The sequence below is a fragment of the Nipponia nippon genome, unplaced genomic scaffold, assembly GCF_047370975.1.
Source record: "Nipponia nippon isolate SJK-2023a ecotype South Korea unplaced genomic scaffold, ASM4737097v1 scaffold_1, whole genome shotgun sequence".
In the NCBI taxonomy this organism is placed as follows: Eukaryota; Metazoa; Chordata; class Aves; order Pelecaniformes; family Threskiornithidae; genus Nipponia; species Nipponia nippon.
The window spans coordinates 66789602-66808274 of record NW_028262290.1 but is presented as its reverse complement, the minus strand read 5'-3'; the positions used below and the strand labels follow the sequence as shown (position 1 = coordinate 66808274).

Sequence of the window (18673 nt, the reverse complement as noted above, 5' to 3'; positions counted from 1 at the left end):
GATGCATCTTTCCGAAATGTGTTAAATGCTAAATGATCCTTCAAACACAAAATTAACTTTTCCTCCCTTTTTGCCTAGATTAAAATCATACAGATGGGTTTTAACGCTGAGGAACTGTTAATTAAAGACATGTTCAGTGTTGTATAAAACATGGAAAAGAAAATAATGTGAATATTCCCCAAAGCCTGAGATCATGCAGCTCTAAAACAATGTGATACAGTACCAAGCAACTCATGCAATGCGAACAATTAGCACGCTTTTGTTAGAGCATTGGTTATACAATAAACACTTGGCATGTACTGTGCTTTATGGTATTTAACCCATAGGCTGTTTAGAAAGTCCTGTAATTAAACACCAGTAGTGGTTAACATAAAGGGACACTTTGTTCCAAAGCCCTCTTTCTCTATATAAATTTTCTACTTACCTTTGATTCTATTTTTGCCTCTTATCGGTACAGGATGTCAAAAGGAACACTGTATCTGGAACACCCTGTGTTATTTGAAACACCTGTTCTTTTAAAATCACAGGCTCTTGGGCAGCAGATTACACATGCATCCATTCTCATGAATTATAAGCAAACACAATGTATATGTTTGTATACAGTCACACATGCTCCATCAGGCTACAGATGGGAAAAGGAATAATCACAAAACAAGGTAGAAGGACTGCTCTAAGAGACTATTTAACCAGCCCTTATGCCCCTCCTATGTTAATAACTGAACAGGGAAAACTCAAAGAGGAACATAATCATGAACTCAGGATAAAAAGCCCTCCCTAAAAGAAGGAGAAAGTCAGACTGTGTGTTACTGCATATACTGCTAGCCACATAATCAAGATGCAAAGCTTGGCTGTGTTAGGAGAATGCTGTCAAGCAATCCAGCATACACACACCTAATGCTGAAGTACTGTCCTGAATTAGATGCTGCTGCTAAGTGCAGTCATGAAGTTCAGTGAATAACACCAATTGCTCAATTTACTTCTGGCATCAAGTTATACTTTCAACAGGGCCTGGTAAACAGCTAAAAATATTACCCTGATGCATTCTTCTTCTGCTATGCAATACTTTTTTTTTGGTCCTGTCCTGGCAAAAGTAAGGTCTCTGTCATATCCTGTCAAAACACGACAATGCAGAGAAGCCAAATTTTGCTATTATAGCAAAGGCTGCAAGGATTATGCAGTTTTCTCTCCCATGTAAAAATAACACACAGCATTTTTATTCTGTTGCTGCATGATTGCCATTAAAAGAATAGTGATTTCCATATCTGGTTCTAATGGCTGTTTTGTGGTATATTTGACAAGATGTACCAGCAACACAGAAGTACGCGTTCCTTTGTGTTTTCAAAATACATCTTTTGGCTGTGAGATTAGCGAAAACATACTGAAGTCAACAAAAACACTTCATTGTCGCTTCTGATTGTTAGCCACAATTTGAAAGCTCAGACTTTCCTTCCCCTCCATATGCAGGCAGAGAACTTAAAAACCCCCAGGAATTTAAAGCTGCTTTGTAGTTGCATCCCATAGATTTCTAGAAGTATCTGCATATCAACTGCTCATATGTTGTTTAAAAAATGTTCTACAGAAGAGTGAACAGATAGCATTAAATGCAATCGGTGTATGTTTGAGCCATCATATAACAAAGTTGAAGGCCCAACAAAAAATATTTGTTTCAACCAGTGGAGGGTCTATAAAGTCAGTTCCCTCAAACTTTTTCTCCTGTTTGAGTTAAATCACTTCTAATTGTCTTTTGAGAGAATTAGATGTACCTTGTAAAGAAGAACAATTTACTGCTTTCTATAGAGCTTAGACAATAGATCCACATAGCTTACTATTTTGTCTTTAACACAGGTCAGCAGAAGATACATAAAGAAACTTGACTGTTAGTTTAATGTGATTACCATTACATCCTTTACACCCATTAAAACTGACAGTTAACAGCATAAATACAGACCAAGTTTCTTATTATTTCACAGTCCTTCACCCTCACCAAGCTCCAGGAATGGGATTTTCAAAAAAGGCTGAGCCAATAAAACTTCTACAGTATCAGCTGGAATTGCATTTAATCAGACGCTCTGAAAATCAAATTCTTTACCTATGATATGACAGCCTTCCAAATGTATGCAAGATTGTTTTTGGAACACAGAACATATACTGCTTTTGAAAACTACTAACGTGAAATGCCATGCAGTTCTTGGACAGAGAGGAAAGGCGAAATCCTGGGCTTTTTAATGGATGGGAATTTTTTTTTACTTCAGTTCAATAGTACCAGACTCTCTCCTTACATTTAATTTGTCTTGAGAAACATTGTTAGTGTATCAGAATCAAAGTAACAAATAGGGCTGGCTCATTTTTCTCCCAAATGCTACACTGTGACAAGACTTCATTAACTATAATAAATGATCTGTAAAAACAAGTTTATCTAATTTCCCACAAAAGCCATGATTCCAAAAATAAGGATTTGGGGCCAAAATATTTCAGCCCAAAGCACTTCTCCAGAATTTCAAATTCCCTGAAACAGCAGTCCTGGATAACTCTTCTGATGGTATCATGAATTTTCTGTTTTACTTCACACAGAAGTACCAATCACAGGCAGCAGATAATGAAAAGTAAGAAAAATCAGTCCTATTTTCAGGACTACATTTATTCTAGAAATACATATAATCAAGAAATGAAAACCTATCTTAAAGATCAGAGGAGTAAGTCAAAACCAAAATCTTCAGTTCTGAAGAAATCAAAATGCATCTACAATGAAAACATTTACCTGCTATTAGCTTTTGGAGGGTACTCTTATCTCCATTAACAGCAGCAGCATGCACTTCAGATGCTAACGAAGAACCACTGAAGAGGCAGTTTGCTGAAATATTCATACTCTTTCAAGGTATTACCATAGGTCAGATCTGCACGACCATTTCTTGTAGGAATTCAGTTCTAGGGAAAAAAAAACAAACAATAAAATAAAATTAACCTTAAAATGAATCATTAAAATGACTCAAACAATGCTAAAGAAAATAAACTGTTCTGTTAAAAACAGAAAAGAACAAGCACGTTTTTTATTTCATGGATTAAATCTACCTCTAGCCAAGATTCAACCAGAAAAAGCCTACATTAAGGAGATATATACATATATATATTATAGTTTCATTGCCTTCAACATAAATTTCAGTCAATAAGCTTTGCAAAAGTCTGCAAATAGGACAGTGTTTATCTACGAATCCAACAGACTGCTCCTCGGAGTCTTGGCATCCATGGTCCACTTCAGTAACGAATGAAGTTTGTTATCAAGTATCAACTTGATACATTCCTCCAGTACTGGGTATCTGGTGTTATTTTACTGTGATGGTCTATGGACATATGCAGGACAAGGTTTGTAAGTTGAAATAGTATCTTTTATTTGACCAACTGGCATAACTGAAATAATCAGATCACCTTTCTAGATCATAAGTGTTCTTCAAACCTGAACAGAAGTGGGAAAATGCGTGTGTAAGAAAAGCCACAATGAAATAGACCAGGAATCTGGCTCTAAATCCTCTCTCAAACTGGCCAATGCTAGATGCCAAAGAACAGAGCAAATATATATAAATATATATATATAAAAAAATAATAATTGACATGCCTGAGGGATGGGATGCCATCCAAAGGGACCTGGACAAGCTCGAGAAGTGGGCCCATGTGAACCTCATGAGGTTCAACAAGGCGAAGTGCAAGGCCCTGCACCTGGGTCAGGGCAACCCCCAGTATCAATACAGGCTGGGGGATGAAGGGATTGAGAGCAGCCCTGCCAAGAAGGACTTGGGGGTACTGGTGGATGAAAAGCTGGACGTGAGCCGGCAATGTGCACTCACAGCCCACAAAGCCAACCGTATCCTGGGCTGCATCAAAAGAACCGTGGCCAGCAGGTCGAGGGAGGTGATTCTGCCCCTCTGCTCTGCTCTGGTGAGACCCCATCTGGAGCACTGCCTCCAGCTCTGGAGCGCTCAGCACAGGAAAGACACGGACCTGTTGGAGCACGTCCAGAGGAGGGCCACAAAAATGATCAGAGGGATGGAACACCTCTCCTATGAAGAAAGGCGGAGACAGTTGGAGTTGTTCAACCTGGAGAAGAGAAGGCTCCAGGGAGACCTTATTGCAGCCTTCCAGTACTTAAAGGGGGCTTAGAAGAAAGATGGGGACAGACTTTTTAGCAGGGCCTGTTGCGATAGGACAAGGGGTAATGGTTTTAAACTAAAAGAGGGTAGGTTTAGACTAGATGTAAGGAAGAAACTTTTTATGACGAGGGTTGTGAAACACCGGCACAGGTTGCCCAGAGAGGTGGTAGATGCTCCATCCCTGGAAACATTCAAGGCCAGGCTGGATGGGGCTCTGAGCAACCTGATCCAGTTGAAGATGTCCCTGCCCATTGCAGGGAGGTCAGACTAGATGACCTTTAAAGGTCCCTTCCAACCCAAACCATTCTATGATTCTACATATATGAATATGATTTTTTCCCCCTCTTCCAGATACTCTCCCAACCTACAATTATTTCTAGGTCAATCACTTCCTGAAGTGGACTTGGCTTCTGTGTATTTAGTACTCTGCAAATTCTGTTAATATTTTTCAATTAATTTCTCTGCTATAAATGTGTCCAGTCTCCTCCTAAGATCATGCAAACATATAGCATCCACAACATCCACTGGCAAGGAGTTGTGCATCACAACCACACACTGCATGGACAAACTGTTTGCTTTCTCCTGTCTTGTCCTGGCTCTTGCCATCTGAGGGCACTTAATCCTTGTCCTGGAAGGGACAGTAAATAAACAATTCTTATCCATCAGTAATTATTCTACAGATTTTTAACATATCCTTCCCAATCATATCTTCCTCTAGCTGAGAGAGTCACAGCTTACTTAGCCGTTACCCAGGCAGCAGCTTTTCTGTATGCACGACCATTTTAATTGCCCTTTTTTGCACTGTTTCACAGTTCTGTTCTAACCCTTTAGAGATGGAAAGAAAACTCCACTAGTTATTGAAGACGTGGGCAAAACACGGATTTATCAGTGGTATAAAGGCATTCTCTTCTTTCTTCTCTAGTTCTTTCTTAAGTCACATCTACCACGACAGTTGCCTTCCTAGCCTCTTCTGAAACAGAACTACTACTTTTGCTGAACTACTACTGCCTCAAGATCTTGATAATGATCAGCTCAGGTCCACACACTATTTCAGAAACAAGGAAGAGCCTGCAAACTTGTTGATTTTCTCCAAAAGTATCCAACATGTGAACTTCTACTTTCAATTCTTACCACACTTCACATTTGGAATGGAAAAGAAACTGAGGTGAGCAAACAATAATTGTACACACCAGAAAAAAAAAAAAAAGAGGAGGTATCACTGAGGCTGTCTACTGAATGCTGGGAATTTTTCACCTCATCTTCTGTTCCACCTTAATTTAAATATAATAATTTTTTCATGTCCCACATTTACATCATAGTACACTTGGAAAACAGCGAGAGGAAGCTATTTTGCTTCAATTGTTATTTTCAACCATCTTTGGTTTGTTTGTTTTATAAATTTGATATATTGCTACACAGCATGCGTTGTTATTAAGATAATTGCAGATGGATACATATCAATATTGGGGGGAAACGTTATTCAAATACCAGAAAAACATTCACTTTTATGTAAAATGAAGAGAAAATTTCTACAGCAGATATTAAGCATGAAGTAATAAAGGTAAAGGCCTTCACCTGCAAACAAACAAACAAACAAACAAAAAAATCAAATACAACTTAATATTCTAATATAATTGTAGACTCTTCTTCACAAGCTCCAAACATCCTTGGAGACCTGATAAGAAAATTAATACAGGAAGCTTCATGGCAACTCTCATCAGTTACTCAAAGAACATCTGGGCAATCACGGTATGAGTTCATACCACATCCCTGGAATAAGCACAAATACAGAACCATGTGGTTGTGCAAACGTGCTCAACAACACATCAATATACTGCATCTGCTCTACATGAAAACACTCAGGTATAACTCATTGTCTAAAGTATACCACACAATAACTGCAGACAAAGCTTTTAACATACCAGCGTCTAAATTGCTGCTTCTCCATCTTGTCCTCAGACAGCCAAGTGCACGCTATGCCACTTCTTTCAACTGCTAACCATATCACTGAACGCCCCTTTTCTGAAGTCTGTCTGGTTGAGTTTTCATGAGCCATGAAAGCGGGTTCATCATGTCCTACAAACTATAGCACCTTACCTTCCAACCTCTCTCCCCTACAAAAACTAGTAATGGTGTGACTAGAAAGGCATGAGATGCCGGTTTCCTTGAGTACGTATACTAGAATTCCTCACTACTGGAACGCTTCCTTGCTTGTGTTCACGGATCTCCCTCTGCCATCTGTTGGTTACTTCAGAACCTGGAGTAAGTACGGTATGCCCTAACTTCATCACTCCTTACAGAACGGGCATTATGGAAACATGCAATGGCTCACTACACTTTAATAAAGCAAGCAATTTCCCCAAACCCAACTTTCGTTTCAGGCACCCCTATAAAATTATTTCAGAAATCACCCAACAACCAACTTCCCAACATCAAGCATGTATGGCATTTGTACCTCTCTGAAGAGACCAGTTATTAGAGCGCAACAGATACCTGCTTCTACACCAGCACTGGAGCACTCCATTGAGAACGCTGGTGCAGAAGTATGAGGATGAGCTCCTCACATAACTTTATGAAAACTTTTTTTTTTCATTAATAGTTCTGGAGCCATTTCTGGTCATCTGAAACCTGTGGAACAACGTGATCCTATCCTACCGCTCCCCTCTTCTTCCGTGAACCTCAGAATAACATGACAATGATGATGTTCAATATCTCTTGGAGGTCATGGATGCTTCCATCCTTACTGAGTCTGGTGAAACTCTCTACATTTCAGAAAAGCCATCGAACATTTTTTGACACACTTGTTTTACCACATAAGTAGGTAATCCTTCCCATAAACAGAACTATGTCTGATTCATGGGATTCAAGGCTTTGTTGACTTCCAGCAGCAGAGAACAGAAAGGAGTTCAAAGAGTATAATGTGACAGGAAGTCACCCACATTTTCACTTTTAGAGCCATTAAGACAGGCTAACAGTGCCATAATACACCACAACAAAATACAGAAAAGCTCAACTTGACATGGTGCTTAAGAAAGCCATAGAAAGTGCAGACGCATACATAACAGCGCAGAGCAGACAGAGCTTACGCCAGCCCAAACAAGCCCAAATACACTTTAAGACACAAAGCACAATTGTTTTAATTTTAATGTAACGTCCCTTCAAACATTCCCAGTGCTAGCTACAATCGTTTCTTTTTAAGGAGGATAAAGAATATCCACATCTTTCAAAATACTTGCACCATTCTCTGCTTCCCAAGTACCCTCTCCTCCTCCAACAAAACTGCTTTTTTTGACTTTTTAGGACACATAATTGATATGTTTCATTCAAAGCTAAACTCTTCCTCCCAGACTAACAGTATGGTTTATGCTTTCTCCTATCTTCTCTACCTTATACTGGATAAAAGCAGATGAAGCATTTCTGATTCACGCAAATCTGAAGAAACCAAAAGGGACAGCGTGAAACTGAGTGTCACTTACAAGTAGTCGCAGTGCCTCTCCCTACTTAATCATTACTTCTTTTCTCCTTGGTTATTTCTACAGCTGTATAGTTTTCCCTGCTATATGAAAGAAACTACAATTCTCAACTGCAATCTGAACAAGAGGAAAGAAACAGAAGGGAAAAGGCTGCAGAGACGGATCATGTGGTACATAGTTTAACACGCACTTGGCATACAAGACTACAGCTTGTCTTTAACATGCCTCCACCTTTTCCTCAAAAGCTTCCTCTGGATACAGAGGATACATCAGGACTCTCTACATTATTAAGTGGACCTATATGCAACATTGGAATTTTATACTTGTTGGAATTTTGAGACACTAGTTTTATTCCCCAAAGTTATCACTGACGTCTTTTCCTCCATTTTCTTTGTATTTTACCATTCCACAAACAATAAACTATAATATAAAACATCCAGGGGCAGCAATGTAAAATTCAGCAGATACTGGAGAACTTAGTAAGGCACCAGAAGCAACCCAATTACATCAATAATTATATAAAACTGCATACAGAAGAGAATTAATAATGAAAGATGTTCCTCATTTCCAGATGAAAACAAGAACCACATCTGCATGAAGTGTCAGTAATCATACAGGTGAGACAAGCAACCAATTATCTCTACAGCAATTCTCAGTACAGTATCATAACTCCATTGAAAGAGCTAATTCTGCATCAGAGAAATTCCAACAAAAGGAAAATATGTAACTTTCCTCAGATATTTCTCTCATGTATAGGACAGATGAATTGGTATCTGGAGGACTCATTTGATAAAGATCCTCATTAACAAAAAATGAGGCATTTATTCATAAGAGATGAAAAACAACAACAAAAAAAATCAATAACTACAAAATCTCCTTATAAAAAGTTACATACATAATTGACATTATCTGTAATATGCATTGTGTTACTGGAATCAAGCAAATAATTCACTTTTTCCACTTTAAGCTAACATGTAGAAAAATATTAGCCTCGTCAAGTCACCTGAAATGAAGGGACAGTCATATAGATACCAAGAGCTCTTCTAGGTATGTGAAATTTCATACCAAACTATGATAAGTGTACTTTGCATTACACAGATAATCAGAATTACATCATTTTTCTGCTCAGCAAAACACAAGGTTGTTAAAATTTAAAATAGATCACTGATAAAATTTCCAAGTGAAGAATGAACTGCTATGAAAAAATATTAAAGTATTTTTCAAACGTGAATGAATTCAGAAGATAAGGCGTTCATTCTACAGACTGAGGAGCACAGGTTCTTCAGGTAGACACAGCAGAACTGATAAAAGTTAAGTTCCAATTTCAGACTATAAAAAAAAAAAGACATGATTTGTGTGTGTGTGTGTGCGTATATATATATATATATAGAGATGTTTTCAGCTCATGAAACTGACAGGCCAAATGTTTTTTGCAGGGTCACACGTAAATTCTGAGCCCGTCAGGCCTTCTCTGAAGCCAAATTGGGCTTGACTTACAAAAAACTGATGTAAAAGATTTTCTTTTCAGTGGCGTTATGCCCCGTTTCACTCCTTACACTCGTGTGCATACTGGAAATGTGGAGAATGCAAAGTGCAGGTTTCCATGACCTTTTTGAGACAGCTCTGCAAGGTCTCAAAGTGTGTGTATACCGTAAGGTCCAAAGTTTTACTAGAAGCGGATGAAGCACTGCATTTTAGGTGTTCTTCCTTTTCGGTATTTAGAGCTCGGGAAGTGACAAAAAGCACAAATCTGTTGAAGCGTCAGGGAATAAAAATGAATGATGACGCCCCGCTTTAACCCTATCACCAAACCGAAGCTTCCCAGCCCTCCCACCACCCGCTCTGCCCCCTCACGCCGGCCGCCCTCCCCCGCCCGGCAAACCGAAAGTTGCTTCCCCAGCTCCCGGCACACGAAGACCCCGACCCGCCCAAACACCCCTCGGGCTTCCCTACAACCAAAACCCTGTCCCCAGCCCGGGGGGCTGAAGGGCCGAGGCGGGACCCGGCGACGCCAAACGAAACGTCGACAACTTTCCGCGGGCACCGCCGGGGCTGGCCAACCCGCCGGAGCCCAGCGGAGGCGACTCGTCGCCCGCCTGGGCAACGGAGCTGCCGCCCGCCCCCGCCGAGGGCCGGCAGACACCCTTCCCCGCCCGGAGAGAGGAGCCGCGGGCCCCCAGGACCGATAACGAGCCTCAGCGTCCGACCTAAGAGCGGAAGAGGCTGAGGCATCAGGCGGCGCCACCGAGGCGGGAAGGGTTAACCCCGCCTGGCCCAGGCGGCGGCAACCGCCGCTGCGCCCCGCGACTCACCTCGGCCCCACCCGCCTCCTCATCGTGCCGCCGCCGCGTCGCGCCCCACCCCTCCGCGGCCGGGCGGGCCGCCCCGCTGCCTTCTGGGATCGCCTCCGGGCCGCCCGCCCCTCCCGCCTTCCCGCCCGCCTTCCCTCCGCGGGCGGCGGGAGCTGGCGGAACTACGCTTCCCGGCGTGCTCCGCGCAGCGCGGGAACCCGGAAGTGACCGGCGAGGGCGGGGAGCGCGGGGCCCCGCGGTGGAACTTGCCCGGGTGTTTCCTGGCGACGGGGGAAGTGAGGAGGCGCCGCTGCCGCCGCCGCGGAGAGTGGGAGCCGCGTTTCTCCCCCTCCCGGGCGCCCGATCTACCATGAGACCCGCCATCTTCCCGCTCCTGCCTGACCCTGGCTGCCTCCTCCTCCTCCTGGTGAGCGACCGGCTCCCCGCAGCCCTTCCCTTCCCCGCCCGCCCCGCCGCCGTCCCGCCGGGGGGGGGGGGGAGCATCGGCCTGGGCTGGGCGGCGTGGGGGGCGGCCGGCGGGCCTCCGGGCTCTTCCCTCCCGGCCGCCGGCGTCCTCCCGCCCGCCCTGCTTGTGCGCGCCGGGAACGTGCTTCGGGCCGGGCGGCGGCCCCCGGCCCCGCCGCGGTGCCGCCCCTCGCCTCGCCGGGGGCCGGGGCCGCTCCGCCGGCACCTGCTCGGCGGGGGAGGGGAGGGGAGGGAGGCGAGCGGCGGCTGCGGGAGCGGCCCCGGTTGGCGGAGCCCGGTGTTGTGGCCGAGGCTGATAGGCTGCGGACCCGGAACGGGCCGGCTGCGGGGCGGGGTCGGGCCGGGCCTGGGCTCACCGCTCTGCGGGCCGAGGCTCGGGAGCCGCCGCGGGCCCGGGGTATCGGCCTGGCGGGCGGTGGGGCCTGGCCCCGGCTCCTCCGCGGAGGAGGCCGGCGTCGCGTCTCCCCTCTTCAGGAAGCGAAGAGGGAAAGTGAGGGGAGGGAGCGGGCCCGGGAGGGCCGCACAGCCCCTCGGGCGGGAGCCGGCGCCGCGGCTGCCGGGAGGGAGCTGCCTTAACGGTGCCTCTCCGGAGCCCGCTCGTCGCCCGTGCTTCAGTGCTGCCGCCCTTAAACCGAGGGGAGCGGGTGCCCGTGCCCGAGCGAGGCCGGGGCTGCTCGGCAGGCCCTTGCCCTCGGCACGCCTGCAGCCCAGTAACCCCGTCCCAGCTCAGGGGCCCTTGCCCTCAGCACGCCTGCAGCCCAGTAACCCCGTCCCAGCTCAGGGGCCGAAGCCGGGGAGAGTTCCTGAGCTGGCTTGCACAGTCGTCGCATTTATGTTTAGTTGTCAGCCTACAGCGTTTTGGTTTTTTTTTTTTTTTAGGCTGGCATCACATGCATGACCTAAGCCACCTTCCAGCTTTGCACACACAGAAACTTAATTGCTGATGTGTGTGTTTTGTGGAGATAAGTTGTCTGTGCTATATTTTATCTATTTTTTTTTTTAAACAGGCTGATGTAGTGATTCTTACTTTTCTGGATTTGTATTGGGCCAGATTGTGGGCCTTTCATAGCATAAGTGACTTGCAGAGCTAGGGGGACTTGTGTGAAAAAGTTTATTAGGATTTGTTCTTAAGATACTAATGTGTTTAATCAATCTATTTTAAACATTAGGGAGAATAAAATGAAAAATTTTATAAAATTCATAAAATGAATTCAGAAAATGAAGGAATAATTGGAGGTAAAGGTAGATAGAGCTTTGGGGATCCAAAGGGAAGTACATAGTAATCTAGCTACTAATGAATGAATGAATTAGAAATGTAAGGATAAGTACTTAATGAACAGAACAGGTACTTGTTATCCCTTTGAAATGTGAACTTCTGCCTGGATAAGCTCTGATTAAATTATTATAAGCTTGCTGTAGTTTCAGGGTTCATAAATATACGTGATTGGTAGGGTTTGAAAAAACGCATTTGAAATGTTTATATATAGATGACTATTTAGAGTGTGTTAGCTCACTATATGAGAGACTAAAGTGAAGAACCTAGTATTTTCCAGTCACATCTGTGTGTTAAAACAATGTTGCTTATGCGCTAGGTTGGTTTTCACCATTGTTTTAAGTACAGACTCCAATGGGCAAAAACAAGAAATGTGTACTGTTTTAAAATGCCATTTCAATGGGCAAGTACAAATTTGAAAAAGTGGACATGAGTTAATGAAAGCATTTTTCCTTCTTCATGGTACAGTTGATCAATGCAAATTTAATATGCATCAGTTAGATCTATGTGTGCCAGCTACAAAATAGGAAACGGCTAAGATCTGAAATTTCCCCATGTTTTACTTGCTGTTTCTTTGTGTATGGGTTACTTAAACCAATTTCTAATGTGTTTAAAAAGAACTGTATACATAAAACTTCAAGAAGACTGTGGGTCAGAGTTGTTTTGTTTTGTTTGTTTGTTTTTTTTTTAAAAAAAGTATAATGTTATCTGTGTAATTCTTCAGCATCATATCAGATGTGGCCCTGTGTTGTAAGATGCCTAGTTACATACTTGGATCAAGCCAATGAATCATTGCTTTTAGTATATTTAAGAGTTTTGCAAAAGTTGTCCTCAGCGGACTGGGAGGGATCCTTTTTCTTTAAAATAGCTGAAAAACTGTTTTACAAAGTATGGTGTCTGTTTTCTCATGGCATTCAGAGAATCTGGTAGGGTGTACCAGATCAGTTTTAAAGTTCTGGTAACTTTGCTTTTCTTGTTACCGACAGCCATGAATAGTTAAGACTAGCAACATAACTGTGGTCATGGTTGGGAAGGTTTGGGAGAGCACTCTGCTCTTCATCCACAGGATGTGCCATCTCGCAGAGCCTCTTTGAGCATGGCAGTTGGCATATTTTGTGCATAAGTGAGCTTATTAGTGTTACATCAATGGTTCCTAAAACAGAATACAGTGATATGTAGCTGTGAAAACAGCTTACTAATCTGGTCTTGCTTATTAATAGCAATGAAGTTAAAAAAAATTATTTAAATTTCCAGACTTTTGGGTAAGCATATTTCTTTTCTAGGTGGGGAATTAAAATGCTGCAAAAGGAAGAAAAGATACAATGTCAATATCAAAAGAAGTTCTTTTGTCTGACAAACTTGACAGTAGGAGATCACTAAAATTTCAGAGGACTTTGGGTCTCACTCTAATATTCTTCTCCCTGGTCTCACTAAAGGTTGGGTTGCTAGGATGGAGACTGCAGCGCAAAGCGTTATAGGGATACCTACCAGTCCCAGCACAACCCTTTTGCCTTCCAACTTTTCAGACTCGTGTGCTACCATTGTACTGGGCTGCTGGGAGACGAGAAGGGGCTGGAGAGAGGATGGGGAAAGTACAGGCTGGCATGACCCCTGCAATACTGGAGCCGAGTGGAAGGGCGAGCAGTGCACAGCGCAGGCTGTAGAGGATTGTGTGCAGCTGATCGCAAGACTGGAAGAAGAGGCCCCTTGTGCTCATAGATTAAGATGTTTCTGCCATGTTGGTATATTGCTTAATAGTGGGTAGGACAGATCTTTCAGATGAATCCGAGACAGTGGAATAAATGCTGACGGGACAGTGGCTCATCACATTCTCCTCTAAGGCAAGGTGTTGTTCTTTGGCTTTGCTCTAACCAATCATTATGCATGTTTGCCTCTACTTGCAGATGTGTATACTTTGCCTATAAAGAAAATTCTAGGACAAGACACTCCGTTGCACATGCTGCTTCTGCATATGTGTGAAAGACATTTGTCAGTGTTTCACTGGGAGGCTCATGCACAGTGTCCCTGAGGAACAGATGTGACAAGAGGAAACCACCAACTCATAGTGAGGGAAATGAAAGGGGAAGTTCTGTGTGGTTTTTTTTCTTTCTTTTTTTTTTTTTTTCTTTCCCTCAAACAACTGTAAAAGGATTTCCCAATTCTTGCACTTTGATCTGTGGAGACTTATTAGGTTTCAAAACACCACTCCTATACCTTTTCTTTGTAGCTTATTTGGAAAGGTGTTGTGGACAAACTGAGAACACCTACTACTTAACGTATTTGGCAACACCTTTGGAAGAGCATATTTGTCCTCTCGTATTCTGAGAATGTGAAATGTTGGAGTGTTTTCTGAGTCTTAAAGCTTACCTCGTTTTCTACTACGTAGTAGCTTCTCTTTACTTGGGCTTATTACAGAAGCCTGGTGTATGTGCCATTTATGATTCAGTAGCCCCACTATGTATGCTCTACCCTATAAGTTGATGCAGTTTATCATTGGCAGGTAATATTTAGTGTTAAAGTTGGTCTTACACTATAATGTTTTGTATTTTTAGTGAAGCGTTCAAAATACTACTTATACAGCAATGCAATTGCAGCTGTTAGGAGCAGTAACTTAGAAGAGGCACTAGTCAATGAACTTTTGAATTTTCTATTAAACTTTTCACTGGAAAAATGCTGTAGGGTAATATTTCTCTTTCTTGTTGGACTGCCACTGCCTTTTGTGTCTTGTTAATATGATACCAAGTACCCAAATAGTGAAAGTAAAATGAAATAAAATTGTCTTTTAACTTAGTGTTAAATGCTGCAGTAAGTTGCTCAAAGAGAAGTTGAACTCTGTACATTTTACAACGTATAGAGCATATTTCTGTGCATTTGCCTCTCTCTGCATATGTATTAACAAACAAATTTTATAATTGGGAATCCTGCTCAAAACATAATATTCTGAATATGAGTGTTAGTCAAAGATTGTAGTTACAGGCAAGTTTTAGGCCACTGAGCCTTATATAATGAAAGAGGTTCCCCCCAAGAGTAGCATGGGAGTTCTGAGTTGTCCACCATCTGTCTCTAAAGACTGAAATAGTAGTTAACTGAGGACCTTTCCCTAGGTTGGGGGGCAGGGAGGAGGAGGGGAAGCTTAGACTCTTGCTATGGAGAAGAATTGCATTCTTCTTGCTATGCCATGTGATGGGTGAGTTCTCTGTTTGGAGTGCTGAGGAGGGAAGACAGGAGAAACTGAAGAATCAATTCAAACAGAAGATTCAGACAATGCTGGAAAATGTGTGAGTGAGTTATTTACAGTAGGATGTCAGAGATCCTGTTGCTGACAGTTGAAGAACTCTGTGGTGACACATTCCTTCATTTTCTTTTGATATCCTTACTTTTCTTCTCTGTAATCTGCTTTAGGTTTTTTTTGGCAGGACAGCTTTCTTAAGCAAGAGACTGGTCCTAATACTGCTTTGCTGGGAAAACAGAATTACCACTAGTGATTCTTATACATGCCCAGCAGTTATCCCCGGTGCTTTAATCAAACCTATTTCTTTTGAAAGACTTTAAGGATTATATGCTGCTATTCAGGAGGACCAGTTGTTCACCTTGCAGGCTCTTTTGTAAGCCTCAATTGTGTAGTTTCCAGATATTTTGTTTGCTTGAAGGGAAGGAGTTCTCACATGAAAAGCAAGTATACAAATACACTGTAAATTTTATACCAGAGCTTCTTCAAAAGCTCTTCCAGAGAGTCTAGAGATGTTTTCAAGTAATAAGTGCTTCAGTAATGGAGTGGTTTTGGATGCATTAGCAATGCTTCTTTTTTTCTTCTCTCCCCCCCTCCTCCTTATTTGAGAGCGAGTTCTCAGTGATTTAGAGGAGGAATGTTTGGGAATGTAAGCAGAAGTGATATCGGGAGTTGATGTCAGAGCTTAAGCAATGTTTTCTTGCAAAACTAAACTGGAGAAAGCTCCTCTGAGAAGTAGAGGAGGGCAGGTGTATTGTAGAGAACTAGGAAAGGAAGTGAGATCAGGTTTCCTTCTGAGACTTCTGCCTTTGCACATCTTTCCTCCCCAGTGTGTCTTCGTTCATCAGAAGCCTGCTAACCATTGGTAGAAACATAGGTAACTTTCTGTTTCAAAACTGTTAGTTATGTCAACTGCTCATATAATCTAATTTTTAAAAAATGTTCATACCATATTTTAAAAGTTTGATTAACTTTATTTTAATTTACTGGCTCTCAGGTATTTAATTTTACATTATTAAGGGTTATTCTGTAAAGCTGTTGCTGTACTCAACACTAACTCAGAATATTCTTTTCACTGCCGGTTCAGGATGCCGTATTTCTCCAAACCAACTGTAGGACCCTGTCCATATTAAATTATGCTCTGGTCATAGCAAAAAGTGCCTTACAAAAAGTCACGAGAGTTCCATAATTTTTCCTTTTTTCATATATGCTACTACTGAGAAACTGACTACCCTGAGAATACACCCTTTACAGCTAAGAGCCATTCATGCCATTAAAATATGTGCAAAGTTCCAGGACTGTGCCCTCCAGATAAGCACCTGTTACTTGCAACCTCTTCTAGGAATGAACCAAACCTGGAAGCATCTTCACATGCATGCACATACGCCTTTTCTTTAATCTGGTCGTGATCCACAGGATCTGCTCTTTGTGTACCTGCTAGAACATACATGTTATCTTGTTGTCTGCAGTGGCACTAAGCAAAATGCAAAGTGCAGTGGTCTGTATCTTAAACCACATACTAATTGAAATAGTGAAAGCAGTGAGGACAGAATATCATACATGGTTATTGAAATGCAGCTGCTCTATGCATACCTTCAGCAAGTAACCGGTTCCCAACTAATTGTATAAATTGTGTATGCAGCGCCAGGTTTCTGGTAAACACAGTAAATCTCCTGCTCATCTGTTTTTATTGTAGTAAATGTTTTGGGTTTCTTCCCTCCCCTTGTTTCTTGACCTGCGTTAGTTTGGCTTTAGCAAGAAAGCTTTGATGAACAGGAGTATTGCGAGTCTCACTGTATTTACCTGGTAGTGTCAAGTGGTAGAGTTTTGGTTTTTGGTTGGCACTGGAAGTTTGATCATTTAAATTCGAAGGGACGTCTAAAGGTCATCTGGTCTTGCTCCCTGCTCAATGCAAGACTAACTTAGATGAGGTTGCTCAGGGTTTTTCCTAGTTGAGATTTGAATATTTCCAAGGATGGAGGTTCTACAGCTTCTCTGGGCGCCTGTTTTAGTGTTTGATCAAAACCTTGTTGAAAGTTTTATCTGAAAAATCTATTTGGAGCTCCAGCTTGTGTCCATTGCCTCTTGTTCTGTCACTGTGAATCTTTGAGAAGAGTCTGGCTCTGCCTTCTCTATAACCTCCAACCAGGTCATTGGTAACAGCAGAAATAGTTTCCTCTTCTTAAGGCTGAACAAATGCAGTTATTTCAGCCTTTCCTTCTATACCCTGTTCTCCAGGCGCTATTCATCTTGGTAGCCATCTGCTGGACTTCATTCCCATGTGTTAATGTCTGTTTTGTACAGGCAATCGCAAAGCTGGACAGAATCCTTCAGATTGGTCCCACAAGTGCCAAAGGAAAGGGAAGAATCACTTCCCTTGGTCTGCTGGCTGCACTTTTGCTAATGCAGCCCAGTGTGCAGTTGTCTTTGCTGCAAGGGGTATGCTGCTGACTCCTGTTCAGCTTGCCCCCCAAGACCTTTTCTGCAAAGCTGTTTTCTATCTGGTTGGCTCCCAGCCTGCATGGGGTTATTCCACCCTGAGATGCAGGACTTTGCCTTTTTTGAACTTCATGAGGTTTCTGTCAGGCCATTTCTCCAGCCAATTGAGGTCTCTCTGAATAGCAGATCTCCCCTCTAGTATGTAAGTCACTTCCCCCAGTTCGGTATCCTCGGGAAGTTTGCTGAGGGGGCACTCTGCTCCATCATTCTGGTCATTAAGAAAGACAAACCTTACACCCAATACTGATCTGGAGAAATTCCATTAGAGACCAGTTGGACTTGGTATCTTACAAGCCCTTTGAGCCCAGCAATCCAGCTGCTGTATCGCTCACTTTATGGTTCACTTATTCAATTCATGTATCACCGATTTAGGTCTAAGGATACTTTGAGATGCTGTGTTAGAAGCTTGCTGAAGTCAGGGCAAACAATGTCCAGTACTCTTCCCTCGTTTACAGAGCTAATCATCTCATTACAGAAAACAGTCGGATTGATTTACTACTTCTAAATCCATGCTGGATGGATGTGGCTTCTGGAAAGAAAATTTGTCTCCATAATCCTGTTGGGGACCCAGAAAAATGCATTTTGTCTGGTTCTGTGGCTCTGTGTATGTCCAACTTGCTTAAGAGCTTTTGAACTTAGTCTTCCACTCATGTGGGTAATGCTTCTCTTCCCTGGTGCTCTACTACTAGGCTCAGACCTCATCAGCAGAAAGTCAGACAAAGACAATATTGAGTATCTAAGCCTTTTCCATGTCCTTTGTTACCATGTCCCCTGCTAGTTGAGCAGCAGGCCTACAATTTCCTTAGTCTTCCTTTTGTTGCCAGCATACCCGTAGAAACCACCTGTGTTACCCTTCACATCCCCCTCTAGTTTCAACTCCAGCTGAGTTTGGGCTTTTCTAATTTCATCTGCCTGCTCAAGCAATGTTTCTATACTCCTACCAAGTATTTATTTTCTTACCTCTACCTTCTGTTCTGCCCCCTCTTTTTTTTTTTTTTTTTTTTTTTAAATCATCCAGAATCATCTGCTAACCCATGTAGGTCTTCTGCCATACCTGCTTTCTGCGCAGTGGAATGGATTGGTTTTGTGCTTTGAAGAGGTTGTCCTTGAAGATCAACAGGCTCTCATGGGCCCTTTTGGCTTTCAGAGACATGTTCTGTGAGTGGACTGGATTGTTATTAAGACCCGAGTGTCTTCAGCTCTTGTCACTTTTTTTCAGGGTTCTACAAGGTATGTTTTTCTATTAAAAAATAAGTATGGTAGTAGATTATAGGTGGGAA

General features: G+C 42.7%; 2 protein-coding genes across 4 annotated transcripts in view; one reads left to right on the top strand and one right to left on the bottom strand.

The window, feature by feature from the left end:
• Window positions 1-10009, bottom strand: part of INVS (inversin) — a 103881-nt gene extending 93872 nt beyond the window's left edge. The window contains exons 1-2 of one of the 2 annotated variants that reach the window (XM_087758308.1): window positions 9928-10009; window positions 2759-2925 (exon numbers count right to left, since the gene is read on the bottom strand). In XM_087758308.1, the coding sequence (XP_087614434.1) occupies window positions 2759-2864 (106 nt within the window). In that variant the 5' untranslated portion in view covers window positions 2865-2925; window positions 9928-10009. Of the gene's footprint in view, window positions 1-2758; window positions 2926-9927 lie in introns of those variants that run through there. The other variant, XM_087758311.1, reaches the window with a different exon arrangement.
• Window positions 10010-10119: 110 nt separating this feature from the next.
• The window catches only part of ERP44 (endoplasmic reticulum protein 44), a 53250-nt gene continuing 44696 nt past the window's right edge, over window positions 10120-18673 (top strand). Inside the window, exons 1-2 of one of the 2 annotated variants that reach the window (XM_087758364.1) lie at window positions 10147-10333; window positions 11272-11361. Coding sequence is in view for 1 of the 2 variants with exons in the window: in XM_087758356.1 (XP_087614482.1) it covers window positions 10277-10333 (57 nt within the window). In the remaining variant the exon portion in view is untranslated. Of the gene's footprint in view, window positions 10334-11271; window positions 11362-18673 lie in introns of both variants that reach the window. The other variant, XM_087758356.1, reaches the window with a different exon arrangement.